At 44.1% G+C, this 19700-nt stretch overlaps 1 protein-coding gene across 2 annotated transcripts in view; it reads right to left on the minus strand.

Moving 5' to 3' along the window:
• C9H1orf21 (chromosome 9 C1orf21 homolog) overlaps positions 1-19700 on the minus strand; it is a 222089-nt gene that overhangs the window by 133843 nt on the left and 68546 nt on the right. For both annotated transcript variants that reach the window (XM_026392843.2, XM_026392844.2), the window contains exon 2: positions 7766-7985. In XM_026392843.2, the coding sequence (XP_026248628.1) occupies positions 7766-7859 (94 nt within the window). In that variant the 5' untranslated portion in view covers positions 7860-7985. The remainder of the gene's footprint in view (positions 1-7765; positions 7986-19700) is intronic.

The raw sequence follows: 19700 nt of genomic DNA on the forward strand, positions 1-19700 counted from the left end.
TCCTAAGAACTCAGAGGCTCCCTCATCTTGCAGTCAGGTGCCTGGCAGCAATGAGTGACAAAGGTATCCGCCACTAAAAGAACATGACCCTGGGTGGCAAATGAAGGAAAAGTGGCCCCTGGATTTTTTTTTTTTTAATTCAGAATGCATAGAGCATTTTTTTTGACTGTGTTAGAAAACTCTTCAAAGTAGAAACATGTACTAGCTTTAACTCAGCTAGACCAAACTGGACCAAAGCAGCCACCCGCATGGTGTAGATTTTATGGTGGTCCAGGGGACAAGGGTGAAGAGGTTGGACAACTAATGCTGGAGTGCTCAGTACCCGGCACCAGGCCTGTCTTAGGCACCCTGTCTTATTAACTCGTTGGCCCTCCCGTAGGCTCCACATGGTGGATGCTGCTGTTATCTCCGAGTTCTGGATGTGAATCCAGTTACTTGTCAAAGACAAGATAAGCACTGGTGGGCAGGAATCAGACCCTGGCTGGTAAGACCAGAACTGACAGCCCTTGGCTGCATGCTCCCATACATGCCTCCTCTCTCCCATTGAAGCAAGCACCCATCAGAGTGGCCAGGAGGAGGGAGGACTGTGTCTGTGTCAGACACTGGGCTAAGGGCTCAACTTAGAAAATGCAGTTAAAACCCTTGGCCAAAGTGGACTGGCTATGGTTTTACGAGGCCCCTGTATACTTCTGGCCATTAAGAGCTTGGTGAGGCTCAGCTGAAGACATTGTGGAGTCCTCATTTTTTTTTTTTTTTTGTACCATGGAGTGAAGCCAGGGGTGCTTAACCACTAAGCTACATCCCCAGCCCTTTTTTATATTTTTATTTGGAGACAGGGTCTCACTAAGTTGTAGAGGCTAGCCCCCAACTTGTGATCATTCTGCCTTGGCTTCCAGAGTTGCTGGGATTACAGGCATGTACCACTGAGCCTGGCATGAGTTACATTTTAATATTTCTAGTAGCCACATTGAATAAAAGCAGGGTAAATTAACTTTAAAACACTTTTACCTAACCCAACATATCCAAATTACCATTTTGCCAATAATGTGATCAATAGCAAAATTATTAATAAAATATTTCACATTCTTTTTCATATTAAATGTTCATTAGTATGAAATTTAAAACTGCCCTTTACACTTACATTCCATCCCCATTTGGACTACCCACACATGCCTAACAGCTACCGCACTGAACAGCACAGACACCATTTTCTGTTTCTGTCTTGCAAATATGGGTATCTTTAATCTTCCTTTTATGCAATGAGAAATTATTGGAGGAATGAACACTGAACTATTACTTTGCCTGTAACTGCATTCAATTTTTAAGTATGTCTGATGTATTTTCTCATTTAATCTTCACTACAACCCTGTGAAATAGGTCCCTAGAGAAATTTTAGGTGGGTAGCAGATTGGCATAATGCCATCTCTCTCTCTTTCTCGCAGCACACACACATGCAGGCGCGTGCACACACGTCCACATCCCTGTTGTGAATTCTCAATTTAAGTCCAGCCAAGGATGGGAACTTAACTGAAGCTACATAGCAATATAAAACTCAAGTGATAGATTACAGCCAAATTCTTGCTGGCTTTCCTGCTGCTCAGTCTTGCACTACCATTCCAAAAGAATTTATTATAGTAATCCAGGCACCTACTTCATGGGGGTGTTTATACACATCAGACTCACTTAGTCCTCAAACCAAACTGTGCAGCACTTGAGGTCACCATGTCATAAGCAGGCACTGGTATGGTCTGTGCCCAACCCGATTCCTGAGCAGGTCCTCTGCTTCCTGTTCCCTGGCCTTCTGGGAACCCTGGGTCCTCTCAAGATCACAAAGCCCCTGCCACACAGGGGATCACCAGTTCACTAAGAGAGATTACACACAGAAATAAATACATCAAACACAATGAGACTACAAAAAAGGTATTCTGGGATGGCAGGAAAGAGAAATTTCTGCAGGTATCCAAAAAGGTTTTATACAAGAGTCTGCATTTGGAAAATGCAGCAGGATTTAAGAGATGAAGGCGGGAGAAAGGCCCATGTCCAGCAGAGGTCACCATTCCTGAAAGGCCTGGAGCACAGAGGTGTGGGATGAGGTCACAGGGGTGAGTCGTGGAGTCTGGCTGGAAGAACAGAGCATGAACCGAGGCTGGCAAAGTGCGTATGAGCCACCTTCCGAGATCCTGAGTGTTGACGAAGGACATGGGATTTTACTAGAGAAGATTAGGCACAAAGTTCTGGAGCAGAAGAGTCAACACCAGTGGAGGCATACTTTAGAAAAAGCAACCTGACTGTGGTGCAAAAACACAACACAACAACAACCACAATAACCAAAAATCTGCAGTTAACAACAGCAAAGAAACAAATAAACAACAAAGAAGACCAAGGACCCTGGAATCCTCTGGGTGAGGGGCTACAGCCACCTGATCAACGGCAGTGATCAGAAAAGTGACACTTGAAGAAGAGGGTAAGATTCTGGGAACAGACAAGAGCCAGAGTGACTACATTACTGGAAGAATAGAAATAGAAAAGGCACAAATAAGAAAGTCAAAGTGTGAGTTTCTTTCCCCTGCAGGTACCCTGAGAGCTCAGGATCTCAGGTTTTTTTTTTTTTTTTTTTTTTTTTTTTTTTTTTTAAAGAGAGAGTGAGAGAGGAGAGAGAGAGAGAGAGAGAGAATTTTTAATATTTATTTTTTAGTTCTCGGTGGACACAACATCTTCGTTGGTATGTGGTGCTGAGGATCGAACCCGGGCCGCACGCATGCCAGGCGAGCGCGCTACCGCTGAGCCACATCTCCAGCCCCAAGGATCTCAGGTTTTGACATGTTAATTTCCCCACTAAGGCCTGAATCCACCCCATATCCCTACTTCAGTTGGCTCAGTGAATCTGTAGAAAGAAATCCAATACAATTTGGCTCCCTTAGAACTTGCTTAACTAGTTCATGATAATTTGTTCAACTGTTGGTCATTTATTTTTTTGCAAGCTGGTCTTGGCAACCTGCTCGCTGTCCTCTGAATGACCTTTGCAGATCTGCTGACCACTGTTCACATCTGCCCTGACCACTAAGGGGAGGAAAATTCCAATATGGAGATGAGCCTTCTAGCCAGGATCTGACTTTTGAAAGGGTCACAGTACGTTAAAGCAGAAGTTGAGACCTGAAATCATTTATGCTTGAACATTGAAAATGTAAGAAAATGTGTAGGTTAATATCAGTGATAAAGTTCCTCATCAAATAACTCCTAAATTCTTTGAAATCTAGGAGTCAGGATCAAAATTCAGATACACCATGATTTCTGCCAGGTGCGGTTATGCACACCTGTAATCTCAGGCAGGAAGATAGCAAGTTTGAGGCCAGCCTGGGCAACTTAGTGAGAGCCTGTCTCAAAATGAAAAAATAAAAAGATATGAGGGCATAGCTCAGTGGTAGAGTGCCCTGGGTTCAATCCCCAGTACTACCAAAAAAAAAAAAAAAGATGCCCATTTGTCACTTAATCCTCAATGGCGGAATATTCTACATAATTCTGTCACACACATTTGGAGTAACCAAACATCATGGAGACCAAACTGCTTCACAAAAACAGAAATTACTATTTGTATAAAGACACTGAACCTCAAAGCTCTCCAGTTTGTGTCTTTGGAAACTATGAATTAACACCTTTAGGAAAAGAATCTACTATGGGCTGATACTAACTCTCAGAGACACTTGATTGCCATCTCCAATAAGCCACCCTTCACAGATCCTGTCAAATCTTCAACAACAGGTTGTAATAACATTTTCAAAACATTGAGTTTTTAAAAAGTGAAGGAGACCATGCTAGTCAGTGAAAAACATGCCCTGGTTGGAATAAAACCCAGTCACAGGGCTGTAATTACCTTTCCCCAAGGGTACGGAACCCTATGTAAACATGGCTCCCCAACTCTTTCCCTCCTCGGGGATGGAGTGCCTGTATGACTTGCTTTGACCGACAGAATGCAGCAAAAATGACATTCTTGGACTTTCCAGCTCAGGTCTTAAGTGGCCTGATAGTCTCCACTTCCTCTTACATGACAGTGGCCATGTGAAAAGCTGGGAAGAGAGGTCTTGCAGACAGAGACCGGAAGCCATGGTGGACAGCTGAGTCCAGCTGAGATCCCAGCTGAATGCAGCTGCATGACCTTGCCCAGGAGAGAAGAGCAGATGCACCCCAGCCATCCCACAAAATCATGAGAAAGAAAGGACTGTTTCAAACCTTCCGGTCATTTGTTATTCTATCAAAGATCACCGGAACAATGGGTAACCAAAGACACCAAATGGTTAAAGACGAGCCAGACGTATCATTCATCTGCTACCGTCTGGAATCATCTTGGGATTCTGCAAATGTCTCCTGGCAAACTAATTTAAGAAAAGTAACACAGGCAGGACCTTCTCTTGTCATATTTAAACTCAAGCAGACAGTAACATCTAGAGTCCTGGCACTTAATATTGACATTGTATTCCGTCAATTCTACCCTCAGAACCCTGGTAAAGCTAGAAAAAAAAAAAAAAGTCTTTCTTGACTGGTGAAGCTCTGTTCACCTTTATTTAACACTATATCACAAACTTGCATATATTTATGTTAGACTAATAAGATAATGGTGCTAAGTAAGTATTGTAGAGATGAAGAATATTAAGCAGAGGACCAAAGTGCACCTATGGGTACAGACTATATGGAGCCACAGAGACAGCAATGACAAGGCAGGTTTGGAGGAGATGGATTAGCCCCAGTTCTTACTCTCCTCCCTATGTCCACACCCTGTGCCATGAATGTGCCGCGGTCAGAGTGTACTTTTCTGCCTCTTGACCTTGGGCTTGTTTGTGTGACCTGCTTTGGCTGGCAAAATATGGGTGTGAGTGACAGCAAGCTGGCTCTAAGCCACATTTACAAAGCTTCATGTGTGTGGCTTGCACTCCTGCCTTTCTTTAAGGGAAGGAATGCCCTCAGTTCACTGCTCCTAGAACTAGGAAAATTAGAGGGAAGTGGATCAGTGCCACCCCAGCTAGCCCACCAACTCATAATATGACCAAGAAAGAAATGCTTACTGTCTAATGTCACTGAGATCTTACGGTAGTCTAATACTCAGTCAAGTTGACTAATTCAGGATCCTTTATCAGATGCTAACATCTGCAAGATGCTTACGGTTCACTAGAACAACAGAGTCTTCCTGGCTATGTGATTGTGACTGAATTAGGAAATAGGTGGTTAGGTGTTCCCATCACTAAGCAGACTGTAAGCACAGGATCTCTACTATCACCAAATCTTGTTCTTAGAGTCTAAGTTATCCTTCTCAAGATTACAATTTGGCATTTAAAGTTCTCTCTTTTTATAAAGTATTTTTTAGTTGTTGATGGACTTTTTGTATTTTTTATTTATATGTGGTGCTGAGAATCAAACCCAGTGCCTCAAGCATGCTAGGCAAGTGCGGTACCCCTGAGCCACAACCCCAGCCCGCATTTAAAAGTTCTCTATTTAACCCTCAGTTCTCTCTCCCACTTATACTTTACATTCCGTGCAAACTGGATTATTATGATTCTTGAATACACCTCACATGACTTCTAGCCTTTCCTCATCTAGGTTCCTCCTGTGCCCTTCATCCAGCAGGGTGAGATTCCCGCAGCCCTTGAGGGCCAGGTTCAGAATTGCCACTAAGAAAGCTACTCTGAGGATGCCGTCTCAGCAAGGCTGCCAGTACTCTGTCCCCCATCCTTATCTTTCCCTCTTCGGGTACATGGTGTGTTCTGCCTCACAACACGTCCTGATCTTCTCATGAAGTCCCACATAGCACGGTTCACGGATTATCTACCTCTGTAATCTCCATGGCATGTAGCATTACACTTATTACACAGCATTAAAGGATGAGTGGCCAACCGGAGATGACTGGGCATCGGGGAAACAACATCAAGAAAGGTAGCCGGGTGTGCTGGTGCACACCTGTGACCCCAGTGACAAGGGAGCCAGCCTCAGCAACTTAGTGAGGTCCTGGGTAACTTGGCAAGACCCTGTCTCAAGATAAAAAAAAAACAAAAAGGGCTGAGGATGGCTTAGTTGTTAAGTGCCCTTGGATTCAATCCCTGATACAAAAAAGAAGAAAGAAAAAGAAAAGACAGGTGGACAAATCTGAGAGAGAGAGAGAGAGAGAGAGAGAGAGAGAGAGAGAGAGAGAGAGATAAAGAGTGAGAGACTGTCACTTAATAGACAGTCAATCTTCAACCAGCTAGCATATCTGTGTTTCAAGCTCCAGATATGCAAAACGGATGGCACATATTTCACAGGATTGTTGTGAAAATTCAACATGAAAATGAATGTAAATGCCTCCCGGGTCTGACATATGGTGGCAGCCCCAGACATAGGAGCGTTATCACAAAAATGATACTGACACAGAGGCCTCCCATGGAAGCTAATTCTAACAAATCCCTGATGTTAGATCATTTTCTCTTAAAAGTTAAGCATTTGAGGGTGACAGTAATGACTCCAATTCGAATTAGCTGTTTTCCCAGAAACCATGGTTTCAGCACCCTGGATTCTAGTTTTATTAAGATGCGCATACCGACGTTATTTTTTCTATAGGCAGTCACCAAGAGAGGCAAATGTGTCCCAGCCAGCAAATGCATCTCCTTAAAACAACAGAATAAAATCGACCTTCTCATTCAGACTACTTCATTTTCATAAGGCATTGGCTCTGAAATAGCATCCCAATTCTTCATGAGAGGACCAGAACAAGAGTTACAATGGACTAAAAGCTATATAGCCCGTACAAGCAACGGAATTGTCTGACAGTGACCGAACGATGCAACTCAAGGCAAACATTATCTCAATGAGGTTCCTTATCCAGCAGGAGATGAAGAGGTGTTTTGATAAGTAAAAGGGCCATGTGAATGGCAAGTGGTAGATATTATTGGTAAAGTCGTTCAGCAAAACGAAGGCTTCTCTGCCTTCTAGGGGCTGGAATCGTGTACACGTATCCATACTTCATCAGGGAAGTAACTGATGATTCCAGGGGCAGACTCAAGAGCAGGAAACTCAAGAGGCTGTAAGTGGGCAGGCAGGTAACTGTAGCCTGGGCTTGGTATGCATCTGCAGGCAAGGGTGAGCACTTCACTGGGTGCCCCAGGCTGACTGGAAGGGCAATTGCTACCCCACCCGCTGAATGTCACCTCAAGGAGTGAAGACACAGGGTTGCAAGAGCTTTTGGACATATTCGGGGGTTTTATGAGAAACATCCTGATTTTTAAGGTGGAGGAGGAAGCAAAGAAAATATATCCGTGGCCAGATGTATACTTGGCAGTTGGTGACCTTTGCACTAGATATCATGAGGGCAATTTGAATGATCATAGAGCAGTTAAAAAATGACTACAAATTCATCTCATGTGTTATTTTAGAATATGAAAACATGCCATTCACTCCGTTCACCCTGAAACTTCCCTCACTCATTCCCTTTTTGGACTTTTCAGTCTTAAACAGTTCTTCCCCACGAGGACATTCGATGGCTGCTGTCCTATGCTCCTGTTTAAATCCTATTGGTTCTTCAGAACTCCATCTAAATGCTAACTCCTGCCTAAGACCTGCATGATCTCCGCACAGCCCCGATTAATCATGATGTGGGGTCAGGAAATCGAAGGTCTGGGTTGATTTTGGGTCTTGTCACCCCTTCACCCCAATGGCATAAGACACCCATGGCTACCCTTGTTCACCATCACCAAAGTGAAAGGCCTAGAACCAGCCCTCAGGGGCGCCGCGTGACAGCACTCACCGCCAAACGCGTCTCCGTTCTGGTAGCTCTTCCCTTTCTGGGCTTCCTCTTCATTTTGAACAGTGGCAACATGCTTGGCCGAGGCACAGCCCATAGTCTCATTCGGTCAGCTTCAGCCGGGCTGAACTGCAAATCATCTCTACAGACACGGGGACATTTTTTTTTTTCTTTAAACACAAAGAAAATCCACCTTCTGCTGAGTCGGTCAAGATGTGCGCACCTGCGAGAGAAGAGAGCTGGATCAGCCAGGGAGACTCCAGCAAAACCCGTGGGGTGGAACGGCTCTGAGCCTGTGACCTGTGACATGCTAGGACTCATGCAGACGCCTGTGGCGCCAGTGTCAGGACGTGGCGCTGAAGACCAGAAGCCCAGTGTCCTGTTCTTAATCAATTCCCACTCAGAAAGCAAATCTGAGGACACCCCCCTCCCCCAAGGGTGAAGTTTTGGGAGAGCTACAAGAAACACATATTTATTGACACAAGGAAGTAATTGGGTACTACTTGCCACACAGGCACGCCATATACGCACAGGTTGGCTGAGGCTCTGGAACCTCAAAAACCTTCAGAGCAGGCAAAGCGCGTTCCTGAGATCCAGCCAGTGCAGGGGACTGAGAACGGCTTTTCCCCTCCCTCATCCTCCCCCCCCAGGCCACCACTTATCAGCCCCTCAAAGTTTTCCGGGAGGAAGTAGCCGTCCTGCTCAGAATGAAACAGGGACCTTACACCTTTCTCACTGGGGCTGAAAATAGTTCAGTATTTTATTTTACCGGAGGTGACACTTTTGGAGGAAGGAGATGGGACAAGCTCTTAAAATTTCTTTGGACGATGTTCTGCTTAGCCGTCTGAAGGTTTGGAGGATCCAGCAGAAAAGGCAGGGATAGGAAGAAAGGCAAACAGCTGTCCACCCCTGGGAAGGGCCTCTACTGGCCTCTCACGAAGGCGGACAGAGCACTGAGGATACACCATGAAAGAGACGATGCTCAGGTCAGCAGAGTGACTCGGCCTTCCCCTGCCCCACCCCACGAGCCGTCAGAACCCTCAGCGTCTGCAGAGCTCACCACGATCATTACTGCTTTCTATTTTCCTTCCTTTTTACCCAGCCATCGCAGCCCTGTAGGTGATCTACTCCAGCCCTGTCCACTCCTTCACCTCCACCCATCCCCCTGGGACACAGGCCTCGCCGGAACCCCTGGCCTCCTTTAGCCTCCATCAGAACCGGCACCTGCTGCTGGCTATGAAGGACCCATACTCCTGGGGCTCACAGACAGCGCTACCAAGTGTGGCTAGGAGCTTCCCACAGGGGCCAACCCTACGTACGCCCTCATTCCTAGAGCACTCAGAGCATCCACAGATCAGGAAACCCAATCATTTAAACCATAAAATCTCAGCAAAGAGGATTTTTCAAATTAGCCTAGGGCATCCAATACCTGAACTCAGATACAAAGGTAATGATCTTAAATTAAGCCAAATGCAAACTGCAATCAATACCAACTGTAACATTATAGTCTGTATAATTGTTCAACTTTTTCATGGGTTATGTGACATCATTAATAGGAAGTAGAGGGTTGGGGGGGGGGAGAAATTTTATAAACCCAGAAGCATTTATCTCTTTATACTTTAGGTAACTGCATGTTAATAAATTTCTTTTCTCCTTTAGGGTGGTATGGGGAATTGAACTCAGGAACATCCTACCACTGAGCTATATTCTCAGCCCTTTTTATTTATTTTGAAACAGGGCCTTGCTAAGTTGTTGAGGTAGATCCTCCTGCCTCAGCCTCCTGAGTCGCTGGTATTATAGGCATACAACATCAGATTCGGCTCACATTTTTCATCTTTTTAACACTAAATGAAATCCAGGCCTATAGGTAGGCGTACACACAAACACACACACACACACACAAATTATTCAGCAGTAATATTTTTGAAAGTTGTAGTCTTTCTACTTGTTTATTCATTTGTTCTATTTGCTCATCCCATGTGTTATTCATCCTGGTGTGCAGAGCTCAGGAGTCTGACGGGAGAGAGACGCGATGCAGTGCAGTGTCATAGGTGCTGTGATAAAGGTTTCACAAAGCCCTCAGAACTCAGAACAGCAGACCACACTGTGACTGGGTGGAGTCAGGAACTGGAAAGAGGAAGTGGGTGTTTTTTGGGGTCTTAGAGGTTTGGTAAAAGTTCACCAGCCTGACGGGACCGTGGCAACAGGTGGGTGGCAGGACCATTCTGAGCAAGAGCCTGTTGGTGTGTGTGTGTGCTTATGTTAGGAGGGGTCACGTGGGGGATGGGAAGAGCCTGGAGAAAGCCTCACTGCCCTCATCCAGCTTCATAAACCAGGCCCAGGGGGTCTGTCTGATCCAAGTTTGCACACATGGTGAGGAATAGTGCATGAGTGTGGAAATCCATTCTGCCCACCTGTCTCAGTTCCCGAAGAAACATCCCGGAGTATGGGAGGGATGGGAGAAGGGACTGGGCTTCAGGGTAGGAGGAGGGTCAAGCCCTCCTAACAGGAGGCTGCGAAGGGCCGGCACCTCGAGGCACTGTGACTCTGCTGCCGTTGCTCTATGCACACCCGGTGGGCACTTTCCCTCCTCTGTCTCACCCCCAGCATCATCAAGGGAGGTCACAGGTGTGGGCTCCCAGGCAGGAGGAGCCTCGCTGTCCCAAAAGGAAGTGTGAGGAGACAGCCTCACGTGTCCACAGGGAGGGGAGACCTGGCCTGGCCCCACTCTCTGCTGCCACCTCTTTAGACTAAAAACAGAAGCACGAAGGGGAGAGGCTAACAGAGCCCGCAGAGGATTTTCAGAAGGAAGAGACAGTTGACAGCCACCCTCTCTAGTCGTCTTCTCCCTCTTCTCTTCCTCATTCCAGTTTCATCTTTGAAACGTCATGTTTCTCAAGTTATCCAAGAAGTATAGTCACCTCACCTTCCTCCTTGGGGGATGTGTTTCAAGACCCCAAGTGGATGCCTGAGACCACAGAGAGGACCAAACAAGGTAAAAACTATGTTTAATTTCCAAATCAGACCTAGTAAGACATTAATAGAAATAACGATAAAATAGAACCATGGTCACAAGATGATATAATAATTAAATGAACATAGTGTCCCTTGATAGAGTCAAGACCAATGTTAATATTTTTGTTGACTCCTAGTGACATAATCTGTGGAAAGTGAAACTGCAGACAAGAAGTTAAACTACCCATGTTAAAGAGTTTAAGATGAATTATCCTGTGCTACTTTTGAAAAGCATTCCACAATGTTTCTTCTGTGTCCAAAAGTTTTGTTGATAACAACAACAACAACAACAAAAAAAAACTTATTGGAATTGAAAAAGTTGACATTACCTGAAAATCAAATACATTCAAGAAGGCTAGCAAAAAGAAAACTTAAGAATTTTAGTTGCTCATGGCACATGCCTGTAATCTCAGGTACTCAGGAGGCTGAGGCAGGAAAATTGCAAGTTTAGAGGCCGGACTGGACAATTTAGGGAGACCCTGTCTCGAAATAAAAATGACTGGGGTGTAGCTCAGTGGTGGAGCTCCCCTGGGTTCAATCTCTGGTACCACACACACATAAAAAGACTGCTTCTGTTATTCATGTATTGGGGCGAAGGTCATGTTAACAAGCAGATTCGACACAGTTTATATCCAATGAAAACAAAATTACTTAGGAAGTTTAATTAGATAGGCTTTTGTTTTGTTTTGCTTTGTTTTGTTTTTGTTTTTTTGAGACAGGCTCTAGCTATGTTTCACAGCTGGCCACAAACTCCTGAGCTCAAGAGATCCTGTCTCAGCCTCCAGAGCGGCTTCGAGCGTAGGCAGGCACAGCCATTCCTGGCCATGTTTGTATGTTTTAAAGAGAACTATTGTTCAATCTGAGCTTTCTCCAAGTCATAAGCAGGTGTAGACTTTGTTTTTGAAACAACTACACTACATGTTTTACAGTAATTAATTTAAGAGTGATATTTTCAAGTCTTATAAGTTCATCAGAAATATATTTTAACTATGAACCTATTTGAAGGTGCTAACTATGAAGTCACCTGAAGGGCAGGAGAGCACCAATTCATCAAATTAATCCTGGATCACCGAGGCAAGTGTTTTTTTACTATGTCCCTTAGATCCTGTATATAAACACAACAGTTATTTAATCCAGAGGTATTTGTTCAAAACTACTAAGTGCCAGATGTGTTTGGTGTACAGGTATGAGGTTTCCGGTAGGAAACAGACAGGAGTTCATATTCTCTCCATGGATATGAACTCCCAGAGAAGGAGATAATCAGGAAGATCAGCTTCGCAGCCATGTGGTCCAGTTACCCCAGGTTAAATAGAGGATGCCAGGGCATCCGATCCCCAGGCACCTGACTCGGCTTTGGGAAAAGGAGTGTCTGGTTTGAGACCCAACCCCAGTTAAAGACATAGCACTAAAGCACCCTTGAACTGCATCTCTTTATGGACTGAGGCAACATCAAGGTTTCCTTCCCCCCTGCCCCCCCCCAAATTTCTTTCCACTTAACCTCAACCCACTGAGACCTGCTCACAGAATTTCAGAATTCTGAGCACAACCATCTCTGCTCAGAAAAGGGTCCCTTCAGTTAAGCTCTGGTTTTTTGTGTGTTGTTTTGCTTTGTTTTGGTTTTTAGCTTCCACTTTTCCATTAGCATCTAGGGCTTTCTCTCCCCTCCCCCTCCCCCTCTATTCATTTTTCCTCTTGGAAACCACAGCACTTAGGTGCGGCTGTAGGTGCAGCTGAAGGTGCTCCGGGTGCTCAAGCAGAGACCACAACATTGAGCCTCTGGGAGAATCTCATTTTCACGTATTGTTATTAACAGTCTGCTATTTTTCAAGTTGCAGATTACAGTGTGAAAATTAAATTGAAGCATCTCTTTGATGTTTGATAGGAGCTTCTAAAATGAAGTTTCACTGAGGATGATTTTTTTTTTAAGCTAAAGAATCTAGCAATAGGACCATCAGGCACCTTTAAAAACAGGAGATTCAATTAAATACTCAGGGCTTTGTGTAAAACCCTCCCCATGGGGTTGTGTCCACGTTATCCTGCAGCAAGTATAACCCACAATACCACAGGCTCACCAAACGTGAGGCCGTCTTCATAAGCTATCTGTCCTTCTTTGGATAAAATAAATCAGCAAAATTAGAATCCAATTCAAATTCAAAAACAGATTTTTAAAATGTGCAGACAGGCAACAGAATCCTTCTTCTCCTCATACCATGCCATAAGCCTCTTTAAGTGTCCTATGAGGAATGTTCCAGAATGTTCTGTGTTACACCACGGGACGGTCTCTCTCCCCAAGTCTATTACTTTCAAATGAATACGTTCTTTTCTTTTTTCCTTTTTTTTTTTTTTTTTTTGGTACCAGGGATTGAACTCAGGGGCCCTTAACCACAGAGCCACATCCCCAGCCCTTTTTTACAATTTTATTTAGAGTCAGGTCTCCATGAGTTGCTTAGAACCTCACTAAGTTGCTTAGGCTGGTTTTGAACTCCAGATACTTCTGCCTCAGCGTCACTGGGATTACGAGCATGCATCACCACACCTGGCTACCATGTCTCTCTTCCTTACTTTAAGTTTTGAACCATAAGTATGGTTTCATCCCAAAACCCACTTTTATAAGACTGGGAAGAAATCAAATAAGCCATGTCTACTTTTAAGAAAAACGAAAGCAACACCTGATCTTCTTCTTCTTTTTTTTTTTTTTTTTAAAGGCTACAGGAAAATATTTCTGTTTACATAATATCATGAGTAATTTCACTCCCCACTAATTAAAGACTTCTTGCATTTTGGATAAAAAAGGCAAAAATATTTTAGACACTTTCCTTGCCAAAAAAAGGCACTTGTAAAAAAAAAAAAAAAACAAAATATTACAGTGATGAACTCCATAAAGAAATCCCAGGCCAGAAAGAACATGAATTCACGACATGGGGTTGCAGGGACTGGAGGGAAATCCTTCCTGTCAGCTGGCAGTAACTGGCATCACCGCACATCTGCTCCTCACCTTGCACTTATTTGGTGGCAATGGGTACACAGAGAGCTATGAAGTCGGCAGTTAAGAAAAGAATGTAGCTGCATTATTAATAGATCAGGAGCAAAGTGCCCCCTTTCTACTTCTGATTAAAAAGGGAAATCAAAACAAGGCGACATCTAAAAACTCCTTTCTTTTACTGAAGAAAGAGCCAACATCTAAGCTCCGTAAAGAAAAAAAAATTATATATATATATAAATAACTAATCAGTCTGTTTGCCCATCTGCTTTGCTTCGCTATAATGAGTGTTAATACAGCAGCCCACTGGGGGGAAGAAGAAAGGAAGCTTAAAAGTGATTTCTAATCTTGAAGCTTTGGTATCCTTGGGCTACTGTTAACACCATTTCACATTTCATTGTGAACATTAAAAATAATACATACAGGGATGTCACGTTTGACATGAGGATAATCTGGGAAAGCCAAACCTTCCTGTGTGCCTGCAGTTACTGGCATCGTGGTGCACCGGCTCCTGGCCTCGTACTCTTTTGGTGGCATGACAGGTGACAATATGCTATTAACTCCAAGGATTCGTACGAACGGACTTCTGCTGCTTTATGGGAAAACTCGAAATTCTGCAAATAATGATTGCACAGAGGTGTCCCTCAGAAATGTGACAGTAATAAATACTATGTAAGAGGACCCACACTGGTGCTGGGAGATGTGGGAGCAAAGAGGCAGTGTGTCAAGTGGAATGACCACTGGAGTGGGCAGGAGAGTACCAAGCTCCAACCTGACCCTTCACACACCTGCCTTGGGACAAAGCTCTGGGTCTCTTTCTTGGATTTTATGCCCAGCCTGAATAAAGCAATCTAATTTTTCCAGAAGCCCTAAAGGGCCTGAAAGTTATTACCAATGATGTTTTGGCCCAAGAGTGTTGATTTCAACTGTAAGTGAGCTGGAAACAGAACAAAACTCAGCTCCCTATTTCCCCTTTTCTATCCTTCCTTTAATGAATAAAATTAATTTTAACAATGTTTCTTTAAGGGAATTGGTTAGAAGGTTTGTGGAATAACTGTTCTTCAAGCTAAGGATTTCAGAGTTGTGTGCCGTTACCTTGCACTTTATTTGGGGGTTACCTGTACATGTACACAGAAATTTGTGTAGGGGATATTGTTTCTGTGGAGGTGAAGGAGGAAAACATCAGCTCCTGATCAACCACACACCCACATCAGTGTGGACCTACGCAGAAAAAAAATGTGTGGCTTCTCAGAAGCCGCGGCCAATGGCAGATATTCTTTGACTTCAAGTTCTTTTTCTTCTTCCACTTTCAAGACCAAGTGTTTGTAGGAAGTTGTCAACTTGTCTGTGGGAACCTTCTATACCCTGAGCTTTTACCAGAAGAACCTACGACTGTGATTTTTGTGACGGCCATGCTGCTGGTTCCCCACGTCACCTGGGACAAATCCACGGGATCTCCTTGTCAGGAACCGCCATGTGTCTCCCCTCCTTTTTTGGATTGTTTAGAACATCTAAGTCGATGATGAATGCTCTGAAAAGCACTTCCACGTGCAAGGCCACGTTCTGTGAGTACACCCCCAGGCCAGGACATCCCCACCAGTCCCTCTGCATTTACACTGGATGAAACCCACCTGCCCAGAGGGTCTCGAAGGTAGGTCTGCTGGCCTAACCCAAGCACACCCAGAAGCAGATGGAGAAAATGAGAGAAAATACATGGAAAGGAAGAACGAGAAATCGAGAAGCGAATGGAACTTGAAAGTAGAACAAGTATGAATTACTAAAACAAACAAACAAAAAAACCAACCACACATTTTGATTTGAATCAAAGCAAATAAACCATGGTCCTTTCAGATTGGCCAGCGACCATCCAGGGCAATCCATGTGTTGAAATCTAAAGAACAGGTATAATTCCTGACCTTGATGGGCTAGCATCTGGATAGGGCTCACAGATCAATAATGTGATAAAATAAAATTCCAATGACTAGTGTAAGCTCCAGGGAACAAGGGATCAGAAGCATTCTTGAGAGTCAGGAGATATTTCAAGCTAATTTAAATAGTGCTGCCCCAACTATATTTTATGCACCAAGAGGTGGAAGAATGCCTAGCAATAGAGTGTTGTTAGCAGAGCCTCAGAAACATTTGCTGATGGCGAGGACAGCAAAGATGCGCTTTCAGTGCTCAGCTGCTGATCCACCCTTGCACCACAAATCACAGCACAGCACTGTAGCTGAATGGACCTCTCAGAAAACTCTGGGTTACCTCCATGGGGCCAGGACAAGAGTTAACACCAGCAACCCTTTTCCCATGCACACATCTGAAAAGCAGCGTGGGGCTCCGTCACTGAGTTAGAAAGCCTCCAGTTCTGCATGCGTCCAGCACAGTGCACATTTTCAAGTCAATTCAATCCCTAAGTTTTCTGCTGAAAGGGCTTGTACCTCAGCCTCAACCTGCGTACTGTGGTGGATAAAAGGCAAGGTAGGCAATAGAACAAATATGATGAATCACCTAAGCTAGTCATTGCAAGCAAATGGAAGAATAGTTTAAAAACAAAAAAGCCTGCTTGTATTTATTTGAGGACTTAATTTGCTGTTTTTGAGTATGGATATGTTTCCTAAGGTCAAAATTAGCACTAGTTTAATAAAGTAATGCATTACACTTTGAAAAGATCTGAATGCTAGAAATTTAAAAACAATCTGAACATACATCCCTCTTTCTTACCCCAAACCCTTTCCCTCCTATTTCCCCCTCTTCTTACTAAAATAAACAATATTATCCAGAAAGTACTAGATGCTCCCTTTGGCCTAAGATCTCTCCCTCAGCACAGGTCTGTGGAAAAATCTGTGGTTACAAAGATTCAGTAAATTACCCTATCTGCTGGTTAGAGGGCTGCTAACTGCAAGAAACACCTCTAGAAGACTGAAATTCTGCCTCCTGGAACCTTTAAACTCTATCTAGAACAATTCAAGATCTGGAAGTGCCTTACAAATGTAAAGAAAACAAACACATAAAACATAAAACTTCTTTGTGGGTGAAGGAATTTGTCTCCTCCCCCTCCCCACTATCAAAGTTCTAACAATGCAAAGATTATACCCAATATTTTGTGGGAAAAGAGTCACATAGCTTTGGGGAAGTTCCTTCCTTCACAGTGCCCTGGGCCCTCATTTATAAAGTGGGATACAACCTCATGAATTTTGAGTGAAATAGATGAGATGCTATATGGAAAGTACTTAGGCCAGTATCTGGCATATAGCAAATAATCAATAACAAAATAAGAGGGAGCTATTGTCATTATCACCACCGTCATGACTTAATGTCATGGCGATGAGCTTTCAGATGATACAAGCAGAGGCAAAAGGGAATAGAAAGAAGAGATGGGAAGAGAGATGACTGGTTAATCTGGGCAGCGTGGTGGTTTTTAAGAATTGGACCAAAGATAACTGCAGGTGGACGGGACACGGATAGAAATGGAGACACAGTTCCATAGCAGGAGAAGCACCTGGCCCATGTGCAGCACTGACAGATGGCCCCGAGAAGTGCCCAGTGCTTCTGCTGTGGGGGTGGGGCAGTCACCTCTGCATGGGATATCCAAAGCTCTAAAGGCTAAGGCTGTGTGCCCACAAGTGGAGGGTCAGTGGGCTTTCTGGGGTTTCTTGGGTTCTGCTATGGCCCCCATGAATGCACAGTTCACATCAACTTCCTGTTACGTGCTATGTGTCTATCTCCTTCCCCAGGCAGATTTCCAAGGTCGTGACCACGTCCTAATCATTCCTCTTTGGATTACCACTCCCCGCCCCACCCTGCACACAGTGTCAGGCACATAGTAGATGTGCAATCAATGTCCAGTGGATGAAGTCTCTTAGAAACCTCTTTTAACAAAGAAATGTGAGGAGCTCTCAGGGAGTGATCTCCTCTCCGCCCCATGTCCTAGGTCACCTGCACAGGCAGTGACTTCTTAATATATCACGAGTGACTGAAGTTAAGATGTTATGTGAGCCACCACAGGTGTTTGCTGCCCTACAACAGGTGATTAAAAACTATGTTCAGTATTCACACCTTAAGAAAGTAAGAAAAGAGTAATATGTACTATTATCCCCCCACAATGGGCTTTAGAAAGCTTTTATCACTTATATGGTTGGCTCTCATCTGCTCTATAAAACTGTGCTAATTATTTCAACAATGAATTTTTGAGAACTTGCTTAGTTCTTAATATTCCACCAAGGACCAGAGATTCCAAAATGGCTAAGAGAGCCTGTCCTTGGTGCATTTTCTCACTTTCAATCAGAGTCCAGATGTTTAGCAGTGCTTCTGAAATTCACCCATCTGAAAAATCAAGGTCTTTGTTTGCTTGTTGGTTCTTGCTCAAATTTAAACTTTTGATTAGCTTCCCATAACAAAGAACTATTTAAGGAGGGTGTCCTCAGAAGGCCCATGAGACTGAAATGATAAATGTCATTTTCAGATAGCACAAACCCAATGCCCTCGACTTCCTGTGTTAAGAAAAAAACAAAAAACAAAAAAAAGCATCTCCATTTTCATACTGTTAAGAAATGCATAAGACTTTGGGGAAGTTCATTGATTTTGTAGCAATCAGCCAAAAACATGCTCTCTGCAATCATCTATTAAAAGAAGACAAAAAGTGAAGGGTTGAGAGAACAGACCCAGGAAGACAGGGTCAAGTCAGCTGAGGGATGGCCACACCCTAGAGTACCCTGCACTCTCCTGCCTCCCCTGAGCTTGCTCATGACTCTGGACCAAGAGTCCGGCCACGGCACCTGCAGCCATTCCTGATGTTTACTGGGGGTTGAGAGACAGAGCTATAGAAGAGAGGGCAAGGCCTTGGAGCTCTTGTTTAGCCATTGAAAAGCCATTAAGGAATACCTAGGGTTACTGGTTTGAAGCTAATGTGACCCCGTAAAGGTTACCAAAAATGACAGGGTATACTAAAAAAATGATTTTAAATCTGCCCAGGGTTCCCCATTTAAAATCGCATGGCTAGTGAACAAGGTGTTCTTTCCTGATTATCCCCAGTGTGTGCTTTAAGAACGAGACCAGAGTGACAAGCTCAGTAGAACTGGACAATATGGGGCAGAAAAGACACAAGGGGGACCATGGCTCAGCATCAAGACGCGGCAGTCACACTCTGTTCTGGTCTGAAACGTGTTTAGTGTCTTTATCTGAATAGGGCACAAGTGTGTGGCATGATGACAAACTTTTATCCAAAACAGAGCAGAAATACATTTAACTGAGGATGTGACCCCACTTTCTCTTCCCTCAAGGCCTTGGCCCAGATGTCCTTTTTTGGGGGGGAGGGGGAGGGGGGTGAGTACCTGGGATTGAATCAGGGGCACTCGGCCACTGAGCCCCATCCCCAGCCCTATTTTGTAATTTATTTAGAGACAGGGTCTCACTGAGTTGCTTAGCACTTCGCCGTTGCTGAGGCTGGCTTTAAACTCCGGATCGTCCTGTCTGAGCCTCCCCGGCTGCTGGGATGACAGGTATGCACCACTGTGCTGGCTTGGCCTGGATGTCTTTCAGAGACATCTTCATAATGCAAGATAGTTCTAATTCCCAATTACCTATCTATCCTTCCCATGAGTCTACAGTGTAAACTCTTTGAGAGAAATAGCCGATATATTTCTTATTCCCTGTTGTATCTACAGCCTCTAGCAGGGCTTGGCTCAGAATATGTGCTCAGTTAAAAATAAATAAGCTGGCTTGGTGGCACATGTCTATAATCCTAGAGATCTGGGACACTGAGGCAGGAGGATCACAAGTTCAAGGACAACCTTAGCAACTTAGCAAAACCTTCAGCAACTTAATGAGCAAAATAAATAGATAGATGAGAGATAGATAGATAGATAGATAGATAGATAGATAGATAGATTAAAAGGGCTGGAGGTGTAAGTCAGTGGTAAAGCATGCCTGGGTTCAGAAGAACATTAC

This window comes from Urocitellus parryii, chromosome 9, assembly GCF_045843805.1.
Source record: "Urocitellus parryii isolate mUroPar1 chromosome 9, mUroPar1.hap1, whole genome shotgun sequence".
NCBI classification, from domain to species: domain Eukaryota; kingdom Metazoa; phylum Chordata; class Mammalia; order Rodentia; family Sciuridae; genus Urocitellus; species Urocitellus parryii.